The sequence below is a fragment of the Ciona intestinalis genome, chromosome 8, assembly GCF_000224145.3.
Source record: "Ciona intestinalis chromosome 8, KH, whole genome shotgun sequence".
Lineage (NCBI taxonomy): Eukaryota > Metazoa > Chordata > Ascidiacea > Phlebobranchia > Cionidae > Ciona > Ciona intestinalis.
In genome coordinates, this window is record NC_020173.2 from 6169723 (window position 1) to 6186877 (window position 17155).

Consider the following 17155-nt stretch of genomic DNA (forward strand, 5'->3'; position numbering starts at 1 on the left):
ATATTATCAAATATCTGATCGTGTTTAAACAATTACAACGGTCTATGGAAGTCGTCAGGATACAGTTTTATAATTCTTTAAGTGTTCTTTGTTCACTACCAAATGGGCCGAGAAAATAGAATGAAAAGGTGTCCCATCTTCTCCCACCCTACTGTATTAGAGCTTTGAAACTGTTGTTCTAATGGTTTCTAAGACCAATGTTACATCGATGTAATAATAGACTTTACCAAGTGTGTGCGCTCTTAATATTATTTTAAACAAGCATACGTATTTTAAACTGCTTTTTTGGTATAAAGTGATGATAAGTATTGCAGATAAATATTCGGTTAAAGTTAAACAACTGCATTTATCTATTCTCTAAAATAAATACTTTAGAATCTCATTCTAACGACCGGTTTCACTGCACGCATAAACAAGTTTTTTAATTAAAATGACGTTTCTTGTTTTTTTCAAGAAATTAAATAAAACAGACGGGCCATTAATTTTTCAAAATTTTCAAAGGGGACCCCGGTGTAAAAAAGGTTGGGAACCCTGTTTTAGACCGATTCGAATTTCTAAATTTAAAAGCGAGGTAACTCTATGTTTACGCAGTAACCGAGTCTTTGTTCGTGACCTACGGCTTAACTAAAGGACTTGTAAGGACCACTTGCTGGCAATTAGGGATTAAATGAAGTGCAAATTAACTTGTACACGATTAACAATAGCTTTGTACAAAGAATTCTAAGTGTCTAACCCCTTGGTTGGGCAACTATACTCAAATAAGGGTATAAGGGCACGAGAACACCTTTAGTAATTTTTCCAACGACGAAAATAAATCAATATGATTGATTGCTACTTTTTTACAACGTATGGCGGCGCAACGAAAGTCGTTATAAGCTACACAGGTTTTATACACCTCGTATTACCACGTATGTAACTTTGTGGGTGATTGTTTTTCTGTATGACTGATAATTTAGACACCCCATTAGTGACCACTGGGTTTGAGCAATTCCCGTTAAGAGTTTTGCCCAAGGACACATAAGCCCACAATGGTAGCAGTGCCAACCTTCAAGTTCATACCTTCTTGGCTAACCACTGTGCTATATATGGAGCCGGTCTATATAGTATGTAGTTATATAATAGGGTGGGGGGAGAGACACCTTTAGCACATAATGTCCTAGTATCCGAACCGTGTTTTAAACAATTAACAACAGCAGTCTATGGGAGCTGTGAGGATACGGTTTTATAATTCTTTGAATGTTCTTTGTTTACTACCAATTTGGACGAGAAAATAAAGTTAAAAGGTGTTCCATCTTCCCCTACCGTATATCTCTCATACCTGCTAGGTTCAGAAAGCAATCTATCTCCACTGCTTCCTTGATCTCTTTTAATTCACTCGGCATCACTCTAAGTGGCATCTTATCTTTGTCCATGGATTCGAACTCGGGACTCCAAATAACCCCTTCGTCAGGATCTAAACCTGGTGGAAATAGAACACTATTCCGTGTTACCAGTGTTATTGTGAATATTACTTTAACAAACGCAGTAAAACTAATAAGAGAAGGTATAATCGTAATTGAGGTGTGCGGAATGGAACTCCTGTGTTGCAATGACCTTCGTTGCCCCGCCATCATGCGATTACCAGTTAAACATAAAAAAATCCTTCAAAATAAGTAATGCATACGTGGTAACTTGTAAGCGGGCACGAGGTGTATGAAACGGAACACCTTAGGTTATAATGACAATTGTTGCCCGGTCACGCGAGGATACATAAGTTACATCCATTCATATATAGATATAGTTCGTACCCACCTTTAATGTACAGCATCGCCTGGTGAAACAACTTCGTAGCTTCCCGATATTTCTTCGCTTGCACGCATTCCACTCCTTTGTTCTTCAGTTCCATTCCAACGCTAACTTTCGTTTTCATGTCCTGCATATACAAACACATATTTTAACACAATGAGCATTTGCCAACAGTGTAGTCTATATAGGCAACGGTATGAGGCCATGTACACTCATTAAAATTATCGCCTTCGTGTAGGCAGTGATGGCAATTGCTTCAACTCAGTGGTCACTGATGGGTTGTCTAAATTGTCAGTGGTATGTTAAAACAATTACCCATAAAGTTACATACGTGGTTACTCGTAAGGGGACACGAGGTGTATGGAACAGAACACTCATGTTCTAAGAGTCTAACATAACTCATTTATGTTTTTTCTCTCATCCTTTCACACGAAGCATTTTGTAGGGTAGGGAAAGATGGGGCCTTTTTTATACTATTTTCTCGTTCCATTTAATAGTAAACAAAGAACATTTAAAGAATTATAAAACCGTATCCTCACGACTCTCACAGACCGTTGCTAATTGTTTAAAACACGATCAGGATATTTGGATATAGTGTGCTTAAGGTGTCCAATCTCCCCCCACCCTTCATGCATTACACAACATACCTGAATAAAGTTAACTTTAGCCTTCCTAGGCGACAATATCATTGGATCTTCATACGCCGCCCTGTTAGTGATGACGGCTGTTTTGCATCGAAACTCTCGCTTTACCACATCGAACAAACCGACTTTCCCTGTTTGGTTTTAAACTTGTTATTATACAGCATAAAAGTAACAGCTTAATCGAAGATCGTAAGCGGGCATGAGGTGTATGAATTAGAACACCTCCGTTATAACGACTGTCGTTGCCCCGCCATGCGAGGATAATAATAATAATAATAATAACTTTTATTGGTATCTTCGATTACGGTAGCGAAGATTTAAAAATATTTTAAACGAAAAGACAGGATATAGCGACAAAACAACAGTTGTTAAAACACGCTTACGGTTAAAAACATATTAAAAACAACGGATAAATAAGTCACATACGTGTTAACTTGTAAGCTGGCGAGGTGTATGAAACAAAACACTGTAGTTGCCCTGCCATTTGAAGCGTAAATAAGTCACAAACGTGGTAACTCGCATTCATGACAAGGTCGGTTTCATATTTATAATATATATGTGAAATTTTATATAGAATTCACGGTATATGTCCGATCTCTCCCATGTAGTCTCAATTCGCATCATATCATGACGTCACACCTGTTTTATTGTCGTCAAGGTCACCTGACGTCACCAGAAGATCGTCATCATCATCGTCTTCATCTCGGATTCGATGATGTATTTTACCGACAATGATTTCGGAATTGTTCGGTTTGTTTCGGATAACATCGGCTTCGACCTCGGAATCAGATTCACGTATTGAAGTCATGCTTTCAGGCCATCTTTGTGTGATCCTGGAGCTTGAACTTGGAGTTGGACTGCTTGATGAAACTTCACTTGGTGGCGGCATTGCGTATTAAAATTAAACTAAATTGCGCCTCCTGGAAAATCAAACGACATTGAAAAAAACGGTGGCTTCCTCAACGCGAAAAATGGAATAATGTGACAACTTTAGACTTAATTAAGATTTCTCTTTGCGATAAATGTAGAAATAAACCAAATCAACGAAGAGAAGAGAATAAGCAACGAAACGACAGTTGTTAAAAACACGCTACGATAAAATAAAAACTGCTGAAGGAAAACGTCAAATAAAAGCGTGGCTGCTAAACCGAACAGAACAAACCCACAATCTGTTACAGGAAAATACCTGTACAGATACGGTGCGATACGTCCTTAAATCACCTTCATATATAGTCTGTCTATACACTCGCAAAGACCAACAAGACGATTGCTTTATCAATTAACTGGAGAATCCAATTTCGATCGCTTTTGCTGTAAGCTCTCTCTTTAATTAATCCTTTCTTGCAAAACACATATAAGTTCCTATTCCAGGATACAAACATATTGAAATACAGATTGAAGAGCAAACAATCTGTTGTTATTAATCCATACTCATGAGAGAACGCACCGACGCAAGAATCAAGTTACATCGGACACGAGTTCGTTCAACAAAAGCGAGCGCGCGCTGTTTATTGTTGCATCATTGAAACCATTGTTACGTCAAAAGTACCAGCTGAATTATAGGCGAGTGATTTAAATCGTGACACGAGGATATGTTTCCACCAATATAACCTAACGATATTCAAAGGGTATCTTAACCTTTACTGACGCAATTTGGCGATGTGGTATAGTAGGGTGGGGTAAGAGGGTCCATTCTATTTTGTCCATATTTTCATACTCTTTTATTGTCTCGTTTATTAGTTAACACAGAATATTTACAGAATTATATAACCGTATCCTCACGACTTTAAAAAAGAGTTTGTTATTTGTTTAAAACATGGCCAAGAAATATGGGATATTATGTGCTAACGGTATCCATCTTACCCTACAGTACTATATATATCTAAGACCTAAAAACGAAAGTAATTTAAATACAATTTTTTTTATATACGACATGCTTTTCATGTTAACATTTCTTTTTAAAAAAACATGTTTTACGATTTTCCTTTGCTACCTTTTTAAAACTACATACCCAATGAACGACGTATAATTTTTTATCATGGCAACACTGCACGATAACATTAAATTTGTCAGAATTCCGGGTTAACATTTCGTCCTACAACAATAACATAGAAACGTGTAAAGAGAATCCGTTCTATTATTCAGTTGGTAACTTTTAGAAGGTTATTTAATTTTCTGATCAACTTCATAATACAGAATGCTTGTACCGTTACGGTTTGCGCTATTTGGTAAGAAATAAGGCGGAGTATTGTAGTTATATGCAAATAATTTTTTTCATTTATTTTGAATTTCGTGTTTGGCGTAAAAACTTTGCAAGGCGTAAAAGTGTTGGAAAGTCAATGCTTTTTTGCCCCATTTTTCATAAACGCTGTGTTGAATGAATGTAGCTAGAATTTTGACAGGTGCTAATAAAGAATACAGTCGCTATACTGCATAATATAAACTTTGGCCTCTAAGTTAACGTATTGCATTTGGATTTCTTGTTGGAGGATTGTACATTGCAGCATTACAATATTAAGTCAATTTATTTTTTGGTATTTTTTAGGTAGTGTAGTATAATAAACCCAGTCTGCAAAGCATGTCAGGTGCACGGGCGTTTCTGTTTACAAACTTTTGGTGATGCATCCCATAATTTGTCACATGCACGCCAATTAATTAAACAAAGAAAAAAAATCGTAATAAATTGAGTAAGATTTTCAACGTGTCTTGAAAATGTACATGTTTTGCACATAGATTTTTTATGATAGCACGCACATGTGGAAAATAACCGTCTTGCACAGCGAGATCTCGTCAGGAACTGCCATACTTTGCAGACTGGCAATAAACTATTATACTCACCAGACGGCACCCACTTATGTATTGGCTTTTTGGATTCTTATTTTAGCTTTTAACAATAACAACACATGTCTGTACATTACACTGGTAAAGTAAAGTAACTGTGTTTTTTATTAGGCATATTTTTCACTGGGTATACACGTTGTTATGCAATAAAACATAAGCATGCCACGGAACGATAAACGATTTTCATCGTCCCCTATTAGTTTGCTTATATTGCAAGAACTGAAGCTTATGAGGCAAGACATGAAAGATGAATTTACAAAATTAAGACAAGCTATTTGTGAAAGCAACATTGGAAAGAATAATTTCGAGGATATTGAGAAAAGAATCCAATTTACATCTAGTTATGGTTTGGACCTGAATTGCTCTGAAAATTTCACAGAAAATATTCCATTGAATATTGAAGAACCTTCAAGTGAAATCTCTAATGAACAACCCGCAATAACTGGAGCTCGAACCATTGAACATGATGCACAAGATGCATGTGGTGGTGGAATGAATATAAAACATGAAATTTTACAAGATGTTTCCCAGCAATCCTACAATGATGAACAATTCAGTGATATTGGTGCTTGTAATGCCTTTGGAAGTTTAAACCAAAACACAATCACCAGTAGCAATGATAATGTTACTTTAACAACACGATCTGTTTCTAATACAGGCACAGTTTCTCTAATTCCATCAGCCAATGCAGTAAAGGAAAAATCAAGTAACGATGTTCGTATTGTAAAAAGTGTTGCCCCACGAAAAAATATTGCTTCTACAAATAGTAAATATCAACTCGACTTCAGCTCCAAGCATCCTGGGACCATTTACCCTAATTCTAACGCATCTTTGGACCAGCAGTCCTGTCTTTTATCCTGGCAACATTACAATAATAATTATAACTCGTCTATGGAGCTAACGAATGGTGCTAATACTGATTCCGATGATATAACGAATGGAAGTGAATCAGACAGGCATGTTAAATTAAAATATGCATGCAGACAATGTGGAAAGCGATTTATATCCGTTTACAAAAAGCGCCAACACATAGTAACAGCCCATCACCCACAACCAAAATTTGTTTGCTCATACTGCAATAAAATCTTCATCAGCAAAAGCATTCTTACAGTACATGTGCGTCGTAAGCACACCGGTGAAAAACCCTTTTCATGTCATATTTGTGGATTGCATTTTCACTGTGTGGGTGATTGCAATCATCATATGAAGAGGGTTCATCCAATCACATGAATGAGGTTCATGAAATTCATCATGAAAATAGCCTAGTATTGCTATAAGATCTTTTTATTGCTGTTGGTTAACAATTCATGAAATCCACTGCATTAAGCATTGCTAGCAACAGAGTAATTGTTGGAATGCTAAAAGCGGCGCTTGTTTAAACTCTGCATATTTATTACCCATGAGTAAAATATTGCATTCCCAAAAACAAGCATGCGACAAACTGCCATGGTAGGCTGTGCTTCCATGGCAATTAAGGTGATGCGATGTGAATTTCATGTGTACAATATTTTATTCAGTGATTGGCTGTAATCATATACCTTGTGCTCGTGACCAAATGTTTGATATAAATGTCGGTAAATTGTCGTTTTTTTATTGTACGTGGGAGTAAACTTACAGCATGACATGGCATGGGACCTACCTGATATTCAGGTCCATTACCCTAACCTTTTATAAGCTCATTCTATTCTATATGGGTAAGGTTTTAGAGCGTGGCATGCCATGGGACCTGGGATTTAGACCAGAGTTGGCCCATTGCCCTGTAGCATAGTGCAGTAGCAAAATCAACTGGTTTTCTTTATATATTTATATGTAATCAAGTTAAAAAACTTTCTTTTATAATCATTGTAACCAGTGGTTCCTAAATGTTACAACACGCTGGTGCATTGTTTTATCATAAACCTACACATTTTGAAAACTTGCACTTTATGTCGTACTTTTACAAGAAAGTTGATCTTAAACACAATCTGGCCAAGTTTGATTGTTGTAACTTGTATCTATAATTATATTTTATCATGAACATTAAAATTATTAAATTCCTATATTATCGCTGGTGCGTCACAAGCCCAGCAAACTTTTCTAAATCTACACAAGTAAAACTTTTAGAACCATTGCTGTAAAATATGGATGCTGTTTTTTACTTTTATCTTGCACTGCATACTGGCTGTTTTACACGTATCAAATTTCTTCTTTTTCAGGAGTAGAATTTGTTGGGGTAAAACTGTTAAAAGTGATTATTTTTAAACCTGTTAAAAGCACGTACAGACTTAAGTGTACAAGAAGTTGCGGGCCACTTTAGGCGTATACTTGTTTTACTTTGAGTATAATTACTGAGATAAATGGATTAGTAGCAATATATCATCAGTAGGGATGCACATTACAGAATAATTAGGTGTTCTAGGATATTCTAGAATACTTTATTTCGAATCTAGAATTTAGAATCTTTTTATATTTATAGGAAAAAATAATTTTACCCACATAAGTCAGTTTAAAGACTCTTTCATAGTAGCCTTGTTGAATCATGAGCTGTAAAATAATCAAAAATTGTACTATTGGGTAGTTTTTGCGGCAAGAAACGTATAGTAGGCTATGAAAGGACGTTGTAAAACGTTTACTCTCGTAAGTCCCACAAACACAAAAATATTGTTTCAAAATTATTAAGTTTCAAAAATTGTTAATATATTGTATGAGATGACGTGTGATGACATCATTAAACAAAATACCGAATTCCGTAATGAAGTTTGAAAATAAAAGGATTCGAATTTCTGTAATGTGCGTCCCTAATCATCAGTATTAGATTTATATACGCGCTTCTGTTTAAAAAACTCTGTGTTTAAACAGAAAGTAGAGGAAAGGTTTGTGTAAAAACTTTTAAACATGCTTGATGATAAACACACCTTGTCAGCTACATCTATTAGTTTGCTTATATTACAAGAACTAAAGCTCATGCGACAAGACATGAAAGATGGATTGACAAAATTAAGACAAGCTAATTGTAACAAGTGTAAAGGCAATGGAAAAGTAGGGAACAATAATGATGGAGTTGCATTTACATTGCCGGTAGTTGCAACACATGAGAAGTCAGGTGAAGAGAATCCAATCAACCACATAGAAAGTGCATTGGATTCTCATAAACCATCAAAAAAACTTGAACACAACAGCTGTAAAAATCCCCCAAACGCCACGCCGAGCGATAGATTAGAATTGGCTCGTACTTCCATTAATGAAGAGAAATTAAAAGGAATGAGTTTGAGAAATTCTGCATTGAAAATTGAGGAACCTTCAGGAGAATATTCTGATGAACAAGCTTCATTAAGTAAAGCTCAATCTTCTGAACTTAGTGATCTTCAAATAACCTGTGTGTATGGGAACTTTAACCCCAACATTAGTAATTCTACGGATGATATAAATACCGATATCTCTACAACTGATACAGATAGTAATGGTATGGATACTTCTATAGCAAGTTCTAATACAAAATCTATTCCTAATGCAAACACAAGTATAAACATGGAGCAAAACGCTGTAGTTTCATTACCAGTGATTGCAGCAAAAAGGAAACAAAATGGTGAACTTTCTGTTGTAAAGACAGTTAAACCACTTAAAAATATTGTTGCTACACATAAATATCAACTAAGAAGAAGTTCCAAACATTGTGGAAGCATTCGTACAAAACCTCATGTGTCTTTAGATCAACTGACAGTTGCAGCAGAAGAAGAAAAATCGAATAAAAAAAAAAATATTGAAGTTCATGGCGTTAATGCAGTTGGAGGGAAAAAATTAATTCCCGAAGTCAAAACTACAGCAAAAGTTAAAGAAGAAGTGGAATCACAAACCAGACCAGTATGCCCCAAACCTAATACACATCTGGTTGATAAATCAAGTTTATATTCTTGGCAATATTTTTATGACCATTTTAATAAAACGCCGGGAGATTTTAGCAATGACAATGTTGCTGTTAAAAACAAGCGCAAGAGAATATTAGCTACTACATGCAAGCATTGTGGAAAGGATTTTGGTTCCCATTACAAAATGCGTCAACATATTTTATTAACCCATCATCCTAAACCTAAATTTGTTTGTTCTTATTGTAAAAAGATTTTTGTATGTAAACAACATATGACAATTCATGTACGTAATAACCACACGGGTGAAAAACCATTCGCGTGTAGGATTTGTGGTAAAAAGTTTCCCTGCATTGGAAATTGCAATCACCATATAAAAACATTTCATAAGTAGAAAAAAACGGTAAAATTAATCTTCATTTCCAATACCCTTCCACCAATCTAAATGCATGCGATTAAAAGTTTTTATATTCCGATACATTTTATTTTATTTTAACAGTATTTCGTTTGTTTACGTACTTACAACAAACTGCTGCTACTTTTTTATCCGCCATTTCTATTTCTTCTTCAGCAGCAAGATAGAAACTAACATTATGTTTAATATTATGTCTACTGAAGGCATACATTCTATTCTATATGGGTGAGGCCCTACAGAGAGGCACGCCATGGGACCTGGGATTTAGACCAGAGTTGTCCCATTACCCCAACATTGTATATGCACATTCTATTCTATATGGGTAAGGTCCTACAGTGAGGCACGCCATGGGACCTGAGATTTAGGCCAGAGTTGGCCCATTACCCCAACATTGTATATGCACATTCTATTCTATATGGGTAAGGTCCTACAGTGAGGTACGCCATGGGACCTGGGATTTAGGCCAGAGTTGGTCCATTACCCCAACATTGTACTTGCACATTCTGTTCTATATGGGTGAGGACCTAGAGTGAGGCATGCCATGGGACCTGGGATTTAGGCCAGAGTTGGTCCATTACCCCAACATTGTACATGCACATTCTGTTCTATATGGGTGAGGACCTAGAGTGAGGCATGCCATGGGACCTGTGATTTAGGCCAGAGTTGGCCATTACCCCAACATTGTACATGCACATTCTGTTCTATATGGGTGAGGACCTAGAGTGAGGCATGCCATGGGACCTGTGATTTAGGCCAGAGTTGGCCTATTACCCCAACATTGTATATGCACATTCTGTTCTATATGGGTGAGGACCTAGAGTGAGGCATGCCATGGGACCTGTGATTTAGGCCAGAGTTGGTCCATTACCCCAACATTGTATATGCACATTCTATTCATATGTGTACAAAAGTGAGGCAGTGCATTGGAACACAGAGATGTACAAAGATTTGCGTTACTAGCACAATGTAGTGAAATCATGTACATCCGAATACGATGTGCATATCTCCTTTTAAACTGTGTGTATTTTCAGGGTGCACGTTGTCTTAGCTTTGTTGGTAGTGAAAGATTAGTCTGCTGAATACTTTGTTTATTTGACATCAAGAAAGTAGGTACTGTTTTCATAGTTGTCTATACTAGGTGCTTAGCAAGACTTATAGAATTGAACATGCTTGATGATAAACATACCTTGTCAGTTACATCTATTAGTTTGCTTATATTACAAGAACTGAAGCTCATGCGACAAGACATGAAAGATGGATTGACAAATTTAAGACAAGCTAATTGTAACAAGTGTAAAGGCAATGGAAAAGGTGGGAGCTTATTAGATGGAACCAGTCTGCTAGAAAATATTCCATTGAATATTGAGGAGCCTTCAAGTGAAATCTCTAATGAACAACCCGCATTAACTGGAGCTCAAACCATTGAACATGATGCACAAGATGCATGTGGTGGTGGAATGAATATAAAACATGAAATTATACAAGATGTTTCCCAGCATTCCTACAATGATGAACAATTCAGTGATATTGCTGTTGGAAATATGTTTAACAGTTTTACCCCAAACATAACTACTGATACAGGTAGTAATGATACGGATACTTCTATAGCAAGTTATAATACAAAATCTATTCCTAATGCGAGCACAGAATTAAAGACAGGGTATAATGCTGTAGTTGCATTTACATTGCCAGTAGTTGCAACACATGAGAAGTCAAGTAAAGAGAATCCAATCAACCACATAGAAAGTGCATTGGATTCTCATAAACCATCAAAAGAACTTGAACACAACAACTGTAAAATTCCCCCAAACGCCACGCCGAGCGATAGATTAGAATTGGCTCGTACTTCCATTAATGAAGAGAAATTAAAAGGAATGAGTTTGCTAGAAAATTCTGCATTGAAAATTGAAAAACCTTCAAGAGAATATTCTGATATAAGACCTGCATTATTAAGTGAAGCCCAACCTTCTGAACTTAGTGATCTTCAAATTGGCTGTGTGTATGGGAACCTTTATCCTAGCGCAAGTGTTGGAACAACATGTTCTAATGCTAATTCTATTTCCAATGCGAACAGAGATACAAACATAGATCATGATACTGTAGTTGCATTACCAGTAGTTGCGGCAGAAAGGAAACACAATGGTTTTAATGAAGTTGTGAAAAAAGATAATATTCATGATCACCAAAATACAGCAAGAGCTACAGAAAACGTGCAATCACATTTTAGACCAGTTTGCCCAAATCCCATCACACAACAGGATGTATTATCTTGGCAATATTATTATAATCATTTTCATGCAAAAACACAGACGGGAGATTTTAGAAATGACAATACTGCAATAACAGGCAAGCGTAAGAAATTATGGCATACGTGCAAACATTGTGGAAGGAATTTCGATTCCTATTATAAAAAGCAGCAACATGTTGCATTAGCACACCAGCCGAAAGTTGTGTGTTCTTACTGTAACCAAGTTTTTGTTCATAAACAACACATGATAATCCACGTGCGTCGAAAACACACCGGTGAAAAACCATTCTCGTGTAAGGTTTGTGGCAAAAAGTTTCCTTGTCGTGGAGATCGCAATCAACATGTTAAAACTTGTGTGCCAGTACCAGTGAATGAATATATGTAAAGTTTTGTGTTTTGCATTTTTAGTAAAATGTGAAATTATGTTGTTAAAATACAGTTTTTGTAAAACCTAACAGCAGGGTAAAATCTGGGGTGACATTGTTAAAATAAAGTTACACTCATAGTTGTCAAACATAGGAAACCTCATTGATTAATGTTGTGAATGCAATATACTTTGGCTCTCCTTTTTTGTATAGACACCTAACAGCAGGGTAAAATCTGGGGTGACATTGTTAAAATACAGTTACACTCATAGTTGTCAAACATAGGGAACCTCATTGATTAATGTGGTGAATGCAATATACTTTGGCTCTGCTTGTTTGTATAGACACCTAACAGCAGGGTAAAATCTGGGGTGACATGGTTAAAATACAGTTACACTCATAGTTGTCAGACATAGGGAACCTCATTGATTAATGTGGTGAATGCAATATACTTTGGCTCTGCTTGTTTGTATAGACACCTAACAGCACAGTAAAAGTTTAAATCTAAACAATACACCCTTGTATAGTGTCGTACTTATATTCTAATACCCCCTTTACTATATTGTTTAAAGTGCATTCAATAAAATATCATTCAGTTACGTTTCTGGTCAAAAAATTGTATGTCTACTATTTAACCGTTTTATTACTTTTCTATAAAAAAAATTTCACTGTTAGAATCAAAGTAAAAATGTTTTGTGTTTCATTTATATATTTATTTTCTATTTAATATTTTTATTGCTGTATAGCTAGTTACCATATATTTTACATCTACTTTTTTTAATTTAGCAGATGCAATAAAATAGCTTCTTCAGAAGTGTTATTGCTTATTTGTTACATATTTCTATATTTTTCAGAGACAAAGTAGAATCTGTTAAAATGCGTTTAATTTCACGTCTGCTCAAAGCTCGTACAGAGTACATCAGTGTACAAGAAGTTGTCCGCCAAACTTACAAACCGGTGAAAAACATCAAACAAATACTTGTGGACAAGGGAATCTTCTGGATCATGGTGCCTTGGATTGGAGTTTTATCTTACTTGCATTACTTAAATGATGTGGAAATGGTCGGCTTAGTCCGATACAACGTGAAACTTTACAAAGACAAACCGAAGATAAACCCACCGTGCTATTGGCTGTATACAAGAAACAAATAACTTTTTATTTGGATACTTTGTGCTTAAATTGTCCCTCAAATGTAAGATGTGAAAATAAAGTTCTGTTTGAAATAAAATCACCTGAAATCTGAAATATTTGTATTGACTCAATTACAGCAGACAGGCAGGCCTATCCTCTAATTTTCTGCACTTTATATTATATGTCAAATGTTTTTTATCCTTCTGTGTGACTGGCATTATTATCTCTAATGCCTAACTTTTCTAAACATTTTGTTATAATTGTGGATATATTGCTCATTCACAGGCCATAAGGATTGGGGTTTTTCTAGTCATGAAATGTTTGTTTCATACTATATGTATGTGACTACGGAACAAGCGTATACATCTGGGGTTTTAAACTTTTTGAAGCACGCCCCCCAATGAAGAACCCAACAAAAACATATTGTTTTTCACGCCCTATTCCTAGTCTTACTTGCCCCCAGTTTAAAAACAACTAATATACATGGCGAACATACGATGGCTGGCATCAAATGTTGATGACGGATTACAGATAAAACAGAATTTAGTTAAAAAATGTTTATTCACAATTAACGCAGCGTAGATGGCACAAACTGCAACTCAAGTTAGCTGTAGATTGTGCATTGGTATTCTATTTCAATGATCATGCCCAATGTTATTGTATTATCCAGTGTTTCCAAACTTGCTTATCTCCTGTAAGGATGGTAGCCAGTGTTGCCGGAGCCAGCTGCGGGTTTTTGTGAGTAATTGGATGATCCTCCAGCAGGAGGAGGGTTGTTAGATTGAGCGTTGTTGTAATCTGTAAAGAACATCTTAGTTTAAATTTGCAAAGGTCTTACTTATTAGTATGCAAAAAACAGAAGAATTAAAGAAAAAAACAACAGTTTTAAAACTCCTCAGATTGATTATAAAAGCAGGATGTGGAAAACTTTCATAGTATATAGGCAAAGTCCAACAGCATAGCACGCTTTGAGAAGGGATATTAAGGCCAGAGTTCTCTAATTACTTTGATACTCAGAGACTACACCCTATTAGGGACCACTGGGTTGCAGCAACAAGTATTCTGGCCAATAAAACATTACATGAATCTTCCGGACTTCTATTATACCTCACAGCAACAACATATCAGAATATTTGCACTCATAAAACCCCAAAATATGCGTGGTAGTGGCAATACATAACAAATAGTACGATCCAACTTACCCCCACCCCCACGTACAGCTCCGTACTGTGAAGCATTTTGTGAATAACCTCCCCCCATGTTTGATGCTGCTGATGTAAATGTATATTAATCCCAAGAATATATGTAACTGCCTAACTAGTTTATCCTGGTTTGCAGCGACAGTCGTTATAACATGGTTTTCTTGTTTCATACACGTATGCCGGCTTACGAGTTACCATGTATGTAACTTTGTGGTTGGTTATTTTCCTGTATATACAACCCATTAGTGACCACAGGTTGGAGCAATTCAGCAATTGCCCTGAAGTGTCTTTCCTTGCACACATACGCCCACAATTTACACCATGGAGAACATATTACCTCACTTGGATACGTCAACAATTAAAATTATCAAGTTATTCAGTTACTTATGCTACCAGGCATGGTATAAATAATGTATTAGTGGCTCATCTGGTATAAAACGTAGTGTATTTCCAACGTTTCGTCTGCCATACGCTGAGACTTCATCAAGGAATGGGCAAACTTTATTTTTTTATACCAGATGAGCCAATAATACATTATTATCAAGTTACTTTACCAACTTTATAATTAACTACCTGGTGGGTTGGGAGGGCCTGCGTTGCCTCCATTATTTGAAGCTTGTCTTGGCATACCCCCTTGCTGTTGGTAGCCACCGTTGGCGCCCATATTACCACTCATATTATCGGGGGTAGGAGGGGGCGCCCCCATTGGCCCCCCTTGTTGCGGGTAACCTTGTCCACCCATCATTTGATTTTGCATTCCCATGTTTCCGCCATTGTAACCTCCGTAGCCGTAACCTGTGATTGAAATTGTGTTTATATTCTATTTTTTTAATCTTATTTCTCAGAAATTATGTTCTATATGGGTGAGGCTTGCCATGGAATTTAGACCACAGTTTGTCATCCATAGCCATAACTTTGATATATAATGTGTATGTAACATTTGTTTTTTTTTACTTATAAACAGGTTAATATCATGTTTTCTATTCATATTCACACTGTTAATGTACCTCAGTGTCGTGTCAAATCTAACAACTAAAACAATAATGATGATAGGCGATTGCATATGTTTTAACCCACAAAGATTTTGTTAAAATATAAAAAAAACATATCGCTATGGCTATAGCCACGAAACATGGTTTTTTAGACCAAGGTTGGCATATTATGCTGAAATCACAACACCATATTTACCGTAAGGTTGGTTTCCATATCCTTGTTGTGGGTAGCTGGTTGGGTAGCCTTGTTGGTTACCATATCCATAGTTACCTGGATAATATTGGTGTATTTGTAACAAAGAATTAAACTTCCTATACTTTTCCATGCAAATAAAAAATTATACAGGCTAATTCTGGCATATATACTGAACAGAACATAGAATTTAAATTTTTTTTGGTTTTTCAAATCGATTGTCAATTTATGCAGGCCAACTCTGGCATCTATCCTAGGACATTCCATGGGTGATTATCCATATATTATATTTATACACCAAGTATATATTAGAGGCTGAGTTTCCCAAGCAAATCAATTGTCAATTATGCAGGTAAACTCTGGCATATATCTTTAGACTATAGGTCCTTATTTATATAGGTTAAGAACCATTATATACTATATTCATATACAAAGTAGCAACACACAATATGCTCACCCATCATGTTTTGGTCAGGCATCCAACCTGTTATGAATTATGATAATGTTGATTAAAAAAATATATAAACAATACCTAATTTACACCCAGATAAAATATTAAACTATTTATGACAAATTGCTGAAATGCTAAATGTCCTTCTACTGAAGAAATACAACACATATGTATATATGTGTTCGGTTCTCAAGTCAAATCTTAAATACCCCACTCCTAAAGCTAAATTATTGTGGTTGAATGAATGTAACTTACTTTATCCTCGCTTGGTCGGAAAACGACAGACGTTAAACACGGGTATTTTGTTTCATACACCTCGTGCCCGCTTATGAGTTACCACGTATGTTACTTTGTGGTTGATAATTTTTAGTATTGGATTTTATTTATAAGATTGACTAACTACAACATACAGTAAAAGCATAAGCAACAATATGAGTACTTACCACCTTGGTTACCTTGCCCATACCCGGAGTTTCCACCACCATATCCATTGTTACCATACCCTTGGTTTTGTCCATATTGCTGAACATAAACAGAGTTTTGTTAAACATATATAGATATTCAGAAGTTTCAAACCAGGCTACTTGTGTATTTCTATTCTATATTGGTGAAGTCAGTCATGGGACTTGAGATTTAGACCACCGTTGACCCCAAAACGCAGGCTGCTATCATATTAAATTAAACCCTTATGTATTTTCAATATCCCAGTTTTAAAGTGTTAAGATTGAGAAACAATAATACAATTTACAGTAAGGTAAGTTAGCACACAAACCCTCACCCCTCCAGCTCCTTTCATTGAATCCATTCGTTCGCGACTTTCCGCTTTTTTTGCCTCAATCTGGTGGAGAATAAGATTAATTATAATATGAACATATACTTATTAACATTATATATTATATGACACAATGTCTTCGTTTTCAAACATTTCAGTTTAAGAACTAAAACCATAAAATGTCAGAAGTTAAAACGAATGATGGTTTTAGTTTTTACATATTTTATAACTTTTGCGATTAATTTTAGTGTTACACCGAAACTTACAAAAATA

General features: G+C 35.8%; 4 protein-coding genes across 5 annotated transcripts in view; 2 read left to right on the forward strand and 2 right to left on the reverse strand.

Moving 5' to 3' along the window:
- The window catches only part of LOC104265982 (tetratricopeptide repeat protein 9A-like), a 7975-nt gene extending 3731 nt beyond the window's left edge, over positions 1 to 4244 (reverse strand). Inside the window, exons 1-4 of the mRNA XM_009861219.3 lie at positions 3069 to 4244; positions 2433 to 2560; positions 1792 to 1912; positions 1319 to 1459 (exon numbers count right to left, since the gene is read on the reverse strand). Of these exons, the coding sequence (XP_009859521.2) occupies positions 1319 to 1459; positions 1792 to 1912; positions 2433 to 2560; positions 3069 to 3318 (640 nt within the window). The 5' untranslated portion in view covers positions 3319 to 4244. The remainder of the gene's footprint in view (positions 1 to 1318; positions 1460 to 1791; positions 1913 to 2432; positions 2561 to 3068) is intronic.
- A 1076-nt stretch (positions 4245 to 5320) lies between these two features.
- zf(c2h2)-146 (zinc finger (C2H2)-146) lies at positions 5321 to 7465 on the forward strand. Its single transcript, XM_002122301.4, has one exon. It carries the CDS (start codon positions 5430 to 5432, stop codon positions 6498 to 6500), a length of 1071 nt encoding a protein of 356 aa, XP_002122337.1. The 5' UTR covers positions 5321 to 5429; the 3' UTR covers positions 6501 to 7465.
- Positions 7466 to 8144: 679 nt separating this feature from the next.
- Positions 8145 to 12169, forward strand: LOC104265983 (zinc finger protein 37-like). Its single transcript, XM_026835694.1, has 2 exons — positions 8145 to 8748; positions 11154 to 12169. Exons 1-2 carry the CDS (start codon positions 8145 to 8147, stop codon positions 12158 to 12160), a joined length of 1611 nt encoding a protein of 536 aa, XP_026691495.1. The 3' UTR covers positions 12161 to 12169.
- Positions 12170 to 13814: 1645 nt separating this feature from the next.
- LOC101242956 (heterogeneous nuclear ribonucleoproteins A2/B1) overlaps positions 13815 to 17155 on the reverse strand; it is a 9228-nt gene continuing 5887 nt past the window's right edge. Inside the window, exons 7-12 of one of the 2 annotated variants that reach the window (XM_009861102.3) lie at positions 16554 to 16632; positions 16117 to 16143; positions 15663 to 15737; positions 15048 to 15269; positions 14475 to 14540; positions 13815 to 14070 (exon numbers count right to left, since the gene is read on the reverse strand). In XM_009861102.3, the coding sequence (XP_009859404.1) occupies positions 13958 to 14070; positions 14475 to 14540; positions 15048 to 15269; positions 15663 to 15737; positions 16117 to 16143; positions 16554 to 16632 (582 nt within the window). In that variant the 3' untranslated portion in view covers positions 13815 to 13957. Of the gene's footprint in view, positions 14071 to 14474; positions 14544 to 15047; positions 15270 to 15662; positions 15738 to 16116; positions 16144 to 16553; positions 16633 to 17155 lie in introns of both variants that reach the window. The other variant, XM_009861100.3, reaches the window with a different exon arrangement.